Source organism: Papilio polytes, unplaced genomic scaffold (genome assembly GCF_000836215.1).
Source record: "Papilio polytes unplaced genomic scaffold, Ppol_1.0 DF823731.1, whole genome shotgun sequence".
In the NCBI taxonomy this organism is placed as follows: Eukaryota; Metazoa; Arthropoda; class Insecta; order Lepidoptera; family Papilionidae; genus Papilio; species Papilio polytes.
In genome coordinates this window covers 6,476,356-6,483,013 of record NW_013525473.1, presented here as the reverse complement: position 1 = coordinate 6,483,013, position 6,658 = coordinate 6,476,356, and the positions used below count along the sequence as shown (strand labels likewise).

At 37.0% G+C, this 6,658-nt stretch overlaps 1 protein-coding gene across 1 annotated transcript; it reads right to left on the bottom strand.

The window, feature by feature from the left end:
• Positions 1 to 294: 294 nt before the first annotated feature.
• On the bottom strand, positions 295 to 3,186 carry LOC106103522 (sodium channel protein Nach). The gene is made up of 10 exons (XM_013283301.1): positions 3,122 to 3,186; positions 2,030 to 2,227; positions 1,666 to 1,932; positions 1,478 to 1,592; positions 1,250 to 1,374; positions 988 to 1,139; positions 822 to 875; positions 652 to 746; positions 468 to 573; positions 295 to 404 (listed from the first exon to the last, which is right to left on the bottom strand). Exons 1-10 carry the CDS (start codon positions 3,184 to 3,186, stop codon positions 295 to 297), a joined length of 1,287 nt encoding a protein of 428 aa, XP_013138755.1.
• Positions 3,187 to 6,658: the final 3,472 nt, after the last annotated feature.

Below are 6,658 nucleotides of genomic sequence, written 5' to 3'. Positions count from 1 at the left end.
TGAGGGTATGCGATCCCTTGTTGCCAACATTAAGCTAAGTATTATAAGTTATATTAACTTAATGTGAATTTAAACATCTAAAGTAATATTTGTATCTGTTCAATATAAATTCAATCAGGAATAAATTCCAATAAATAAAACATTCTTTTGTAAGGTAAATGTTTATTGTATCACTGATATTATTTATTAATATACGTATACATACAGACAAATAGCCGTTAGTAAGAAATATCATATGCCATAGTTGCCCACGGCAGTAGAGATACTCGTAAATTTCAAACATCGATGGCAAGGTTAACGACCCCTGCAGTACCAGTACAAGCGCAAGCTAAGAAAGTACACGATCTCCGTAAAGCTAAGTACGCTGCAGCCCAAGAACAGGCCCGCCATACCGCCCACCGCCACTGAAAGACATTTCAAGGTCAAGGATTCAGTACACAGAAGGTTAAAGAATTATCAACACTCACCAAGTACATCAGTAAATCCAAAGATGATGTCTCGTCGGTACCTCATGCGCGGGTAAGTGACGATACCCCACTGCAAGTTGGTACCCAAGAACCACTCTTGACGTGTCTGTGATAATTTCACATTTTTGATATTGGAATTATTTATTTTAAAGGTTTAAAAGAATTATTTTCAACTGATACTAACATTTGTTTGTATGACATAGTTGATGTCGTCGCAGATCGGGTAACACTCACAGCTCACTTTTCTACCGGAATCATCACGAAGTTTGTACAGTATATCTAAAATTATAGCGCATTATAATTTGCACAGATTTCTTACTTGTGGATAAAGCTTTAATTTTGTGATTTGCGTACCTTTGTAATTTGCCAAACAATGCAAGCCATCAATATCACAAGTTGTCTCATCGCCTGCAAGAAATAAATAGCAAAATTGTTTTTTTGATAATTTGAGAATTGAGGACTATTTAAGTGAACGAATCTCAAGGCGCTTAATTTTCTCTGTAGTCACAGATCAACTCACGGATTCTTCTGTAGAAATGTGGTACACAGCCACAATACTCGAGGCAGAGTTTTATACGACACTCCATTCGGCACAAGGTGTACGTGTAGATGGCATTGTGCTTTAGATTGTTCTCGTGGGGAAATCTACAGCGTCGTTGTACAATTCTTAATCTGAAAGACGGATAATACGAAAAGTTATATTTTGTGGGTAAAGCAATTATAGGCAGATACAAATTACGATTGGGATTATTTTTTTAGTAGTTATATAGTGTAAAGTATACTTAGCCGCTTCCGATGACGTGTAAACGGTCACAGCAGTCACATAAATCTTCATATAGAAATTTTTCGATGATTTTTGATATTTAGTTGAAATATCTGGCACTTCGTGTGGACCATGGATGTACACCTAAAACACGATCATGATAATAATATTTTTGAAAAAAAAAATACAACAAACGTATAAAATAAGATTAACTAAAAAGTATTTTACAAGTTAGAAATTTACTAACATTGTAGGAAGCCGAGATGTTAATGAGCTGAGCGAAAACCTCTCCATCAAGGGGATGAATGAAAAACGTTTCGTTCTCATTTTTCACGAGATTCCACCTATCAGCAGCTCTGTACCTGATGATAAACTTATGATGAAACACAAAACGGTCAAAAAAACATGAGATCCGACAAAGAATTAAAAACATACTTGGGTGAATTGTAGATAGCAACTTTAGAATTGAAAGAATAACAAAGACCCATCTCGGTGATGGTAGGTTCGAGGCCGAGGCTGACGCCAGCGGCGCCAATGTTGATGTCCGGCTTAAAGTCCGGGGCAATATCGAGGATCAGGCGCATGTAGTGGTCAGCAGGTACCGCTCGGTAGCGCGGCAGCGAATCGAATGATTGAAACGACGCATTCGCCAGTGCTTTGATGAATTCTCTCAACATTGATTTGTCAGTCTCCTCTGAATTTCTGTTAGTTAAAACAATTGATTAACACAAACTGTTCATGCTCTTATTCTGCAGAAACTTTAGAAGAAAGAAAAGTATTTGGGCTATATATTAGATACCTAATATAATTGTCAAGTTTGCCTTCATCGACCTTATTTCCGGTGCATATGGTGATGGCTGGGAATGTGGTGTTCCAGGCAAACATGTCCCGCTCCATAGAGACAACGGTAGGCGAGGATTGGTACCGCATCCATGTCGTCTGTGAGAGATACATCGCGCCGAATAAGGACAGACAAACAACTGATAACCATAGAAAACTGCAGGAAAGAAAGAAAGCATTGTTTACAGTAACAAAAAAAGATGAAGCAACTTTTTAAATACCAACATTTCACAAGGATGTCGCCTTGGAGCCACGAAATGGTTTAAACCATGAATAGATGACGTTTCAAAAAATAATCTTAGATATGATTTCGTTTTGTTTATTAAATTTAAAACGGATTGTTTCTTGCCAACACCACTTTTATGGGAACTCATTCTTTTACTGATAGATCAATTTAGAGTGCTTTAAATTGTCTGCTGTATTTGATATGTGAGAATATAACACTCAAGCCTGTGACAACATGAGGACTTAATGAAATGTAGCAACGAAATCGTACATACAACATATTGGTTATCGTGACAATAGACAATTACAAGAGTATTACGATTGTATCGCCTCAATCAGTTCATGCTTGTAACAATATTGCGGACGAAACGAATACGATTATCCCTTTCAATATCTGTTATACTAATTGGTACTTTACCGTCATTGATTTAATAATTAAAATTGATTGTAATGGTGAAGGTATCAGTAACAGTACTTGTGTTAGCGTGTCTATAATTGCTACATTAATATTGATGAGGTCGCAATTTATTAGGTTTGTAATATTTGTTAGTTTTGAGCATTATGTTATCTTGTTACATGATGTAACATTGGATAAAATACTAAAAAGCTATAAGTTTGATACTTTCCAAATAAACTTCGTCGCATTAAAAGCTGTATTGAAAAAAAACTGTTTGTAAAGAATCAGCCGCAATAAAATAACAAAAGTTTTTCTAAAATGAATTAACGTTAAATGAAAGTTGCTTTTTCAATTACCAAATCAAATAGAAACAGAAAACGAAATCTGACAAAAGAATTACATCACGTAAAAGGTAAACAAGAACGTTACCTCCGAGCCTCGGAGCCTGAGAGGAGCAAAGCCGCTGTAAAGTCTAATAATTTCCGAAGTGTCATGTCGTCGGGAAATAAATGAAGTGGAGAAAATAAATTTCATTTAAAAATCACGGCGGACCATTATTTTCTCCAGCTTCCCCTAATTAATTTCTTGTCACCGTCTAGATCGGCCGTTGTGGCCGTGACAGGGACAATGATAAGGACGGGTTTACGTCTAACCTACGAGAGCGAAAGAGACGGCCGTATTAAGGTAAGTGTGCTTCATTACCATCTTTCAGTAGTTAGCGGAAGCGAGATACGAAGTTTGCTCCGGTCGAGTTCTGCTCGCCTGGTACTCGTTATTAATGACCGTTAGGAATAAATACGAAATTTTCTCAAAGATTTTCCTCCTGTAAAGAACTGCCACGGGTTATTAAAGCAGCCAAAGAAAGTTGAAGAAAAAAAATAGAAGGAAAACCATTTTTCTTACTATTTCCCAATAATCCAATGTAAATATTATTAGTATTCTTTTTGATGTTACTTCAGTTAGTTATATGCTATTAAACAAAGTCAAGGAATTAAACAAATTTAGGGCCTGTCCCACCACTGGCTGATAGAGGTACATAGCTTAAAAGTGACGTCACTGTCAGATTCTTCTTCTCTTTCGTATCTTCATTGCTGAAGGTCGTGCTTGCCCTGGTAAGCCTTTACCGTTTCATCTACCAGCTGCCTCCACGCCGCCCTGTCTTCGGCTCGTCTCAGGGCAGTCGGGATGTTGAGTCCCAGTATGGACTGCACCTGATCGGTCCATCGGGTAGGTGAACGCCCTCGTGACCTTTTGCCCTCGATTTTTCCAACCACTACCAGTTTGTCCAGATTGTCCGGTTGTCTTCGAGCAATATGTCCAAAGCATCCCAGAACTCGTCGGTAGCATATTGTGGATAGCCTGGTAGATATTTTTAATTGTTCGAGAATTGACTTGTTCGTTCTTTTTGCAGTCCACGGTATACGCAACATTCGCCTCCAACACCACATTTCGAAGGCATCAATTTTCTTTCGGTCGGCTGCACGAATTGACCACGATTCGGTCCCGTACAAAAATATCGAGAAGACCAAAGCACGCACGAGTCTGGTCTTGGTGGTATTTGACACTTTCCTGTTTTGCCATATTCTAGTTAGCTTACTCATTGCTGCTTTGGCCATCTGTGTACGTCTGCGAATTTCTCCGTCACAGCTTCCCTGATTATTTACCAACGAACCTAGGTACACGAATTCGTTTACGAACTCCAGGTCTGACACTGTCAGATAGAGTACCAAAATCCTATACTTTCATCACATATTTTATATGTTGGATTGTTATCTGACAATTTACAAGAATTGTGGGATAGGGCCTTAATGTAGGTGAAATACGAAGTACTTTCTAAGTATTATTATTGCTTCTAACATTATATTAGACATTTACCTTTAATGAATTTGAATGAACTGCCTTGATAAAACATTACGTTCATCACAACGAGCACATGAACGGTGCGGGGGCGCAAGGCGTAGAGGGGCGGAGGGGCGAACACACGAGATATAATTAACAAGCTTAATTTTCTTGTACGAGTTGTATTCGAGATGTGCCTGAAGAATGTTTACAGAAAGTAGCGGGTAAATATTGCCACTGGAAACGTCGAGGTAGAACTTTGCTAGGCTAACATAACGTGGAGGTGGAATTACTTTTATATTCAAAATAAAATTATAGAAGACTCTCAGTACTTAAGATTACATTCAGTGTCAACAATAGATATCAGAGGAACAACAGATGAGTTTGTCTTTGTTGTAACGTTCATGATTATACATGGCTTATTTAATTATTCATCAAGAAATCTAGAAGACATTTAATTCTTATTTCTTATAGATTAGGGCTGTACATTTCATGATTAAGTCGTTAAAATTAATATAAATGTCTTACTCCATACTAGCTGAGCTTCGACACCGCCACTTAATTTGAATATCCGGCACAACTGAGTGTTTAATAAAACATTCAGTTTGATTTACATCCTTACAAATCCGTACCTTTTGCGCTTTATTTAGTGTAAACACGCCCTTACAATGTTGCCCAGAGTTTCGTGGAGTCTTCATTTTGCGTTTTCAATTTTGTTAGCGATTACACAATTTGAATTTTCAGTTTAATTGAGTTACTGGAGTGTTTGCTCGCAGCTTTATTGAATACCTTTTAAATTAATAATACAAGTACACGTTGGGATATCTCTTTCATTGTTTTAATTTAATGTTAGAGATAAAATAATAATGAAACGAGACATAGCTTAAAAAATGTTTAAGAAAACACACCGAAAATTTCGACTTGTCGTTAATTTAAGGTGTCTATGAAAAAGTTAAATCAAAAGAATAAAATGTCTTCTTTTTATATTTAAAGAAATGCTAATGCAATATCTTGGTTGGTAAGTTCACCTCCAATATCGGCGTTAGCGTGTACACAAAGCGGAATGTTTTAGAGGCAGTTAGCAGTGCGATCTGCGAACTGCGAGGCAATAAGGCGCAGGCAAATTGCCTCCTGCGAGGTAACACCTCCTAATAAAAATTCCTGCAAATCAATACGTTCTCCTTTACGCTTTTTGTATTGTATTTTATTTTGTTATTCGCCTCCGCCTCGTGTTAAAGGGACAATACTGGGATCTAGTATGTGTAGCGCGATTTAATGGTCTTGATAGTTGCATTTGTTAAATGCTTAGGGGCAAGTAGTGCAAAATTAGAAATCAGAAATTAGAAATAAATGTATAAAAGATTAAGTATAGAAATTACAATAGTTTCCACTTCCAACTGATGATATATTGGTCCACATTGGTACTTAAGTCAGTATTTAATACATAATAGGGATTTTTTATTAAAAAAAAACTTTTCAATTCATAATAACACCAAATAGTTGCTAAGATTAGTTCTCTTAGATCATCTTAGTATTCAAGTTTTTATTGTATTTATAATCAAGTATCAAGCATATTTGCTCACGTTACAAAAGCAACAGTAAATGGAATACACGTTGGATTCCGCGTCCTGTGTTTGCGATTTGCATGGCGTGCGCGTGTGTGTGTGCGTGTACCGACACATGGCCGCGCGTGCGTGTGCGTGCCGATTGACATAAAGGAGCTAAATGCTGGGGGCTGGATCGTTTGAAACGCTTAGCACCAGTATTTATTGGCACGTACAGGATAGGCAAAAATTCCAATAAAAGTCCTCGGGAATTTCGATGGAAAAGAATAATGTTTAATTTGTCCGATGAGAGCGGACGACGAGATTTATGTTCTCTTCCTATTTGTGCCGTTTGACGACGAATTAAACGTTCCTTTGCGATCCAATGGAGTTTGTCTGTTTATACGGATTGCTGCGTAGGAGGACTCCAATGAATAACATAATAACATTTCTAAGAGAACACTTTAAAACGAGAATAAAGCACTTCCTTGCATTATAATAAAAAAAAGATTATGATTAAACCAACAAACAAGAAAATTACTTACTTATCATAGGAAAATTAAAAATAAATTAGCTTTATTAG

Coding starts and splice junctions, on each gene's coding strand:
- LOC106103522 (XM_013283301.1), bottom strand. CDS start 3,186: ATGACACTTCGGAAATTATTAGACTTTACAGCGGCTTTGCTCCTCTCA. Junction 1,593..1,665: donor GCTATCTACAATTCACCCAA/GTATGTTTTTAA, acceptor GTTTATCATCAG/GTACAGAGCTGCTGATAGGT. Junction 1,375..1,477: donor ACATCTCGGCTTCCTACAAT/GTTAGTAAATTT, acceptor ATCGTGTTTTAG/GTGTACATCCATGGTCCACA.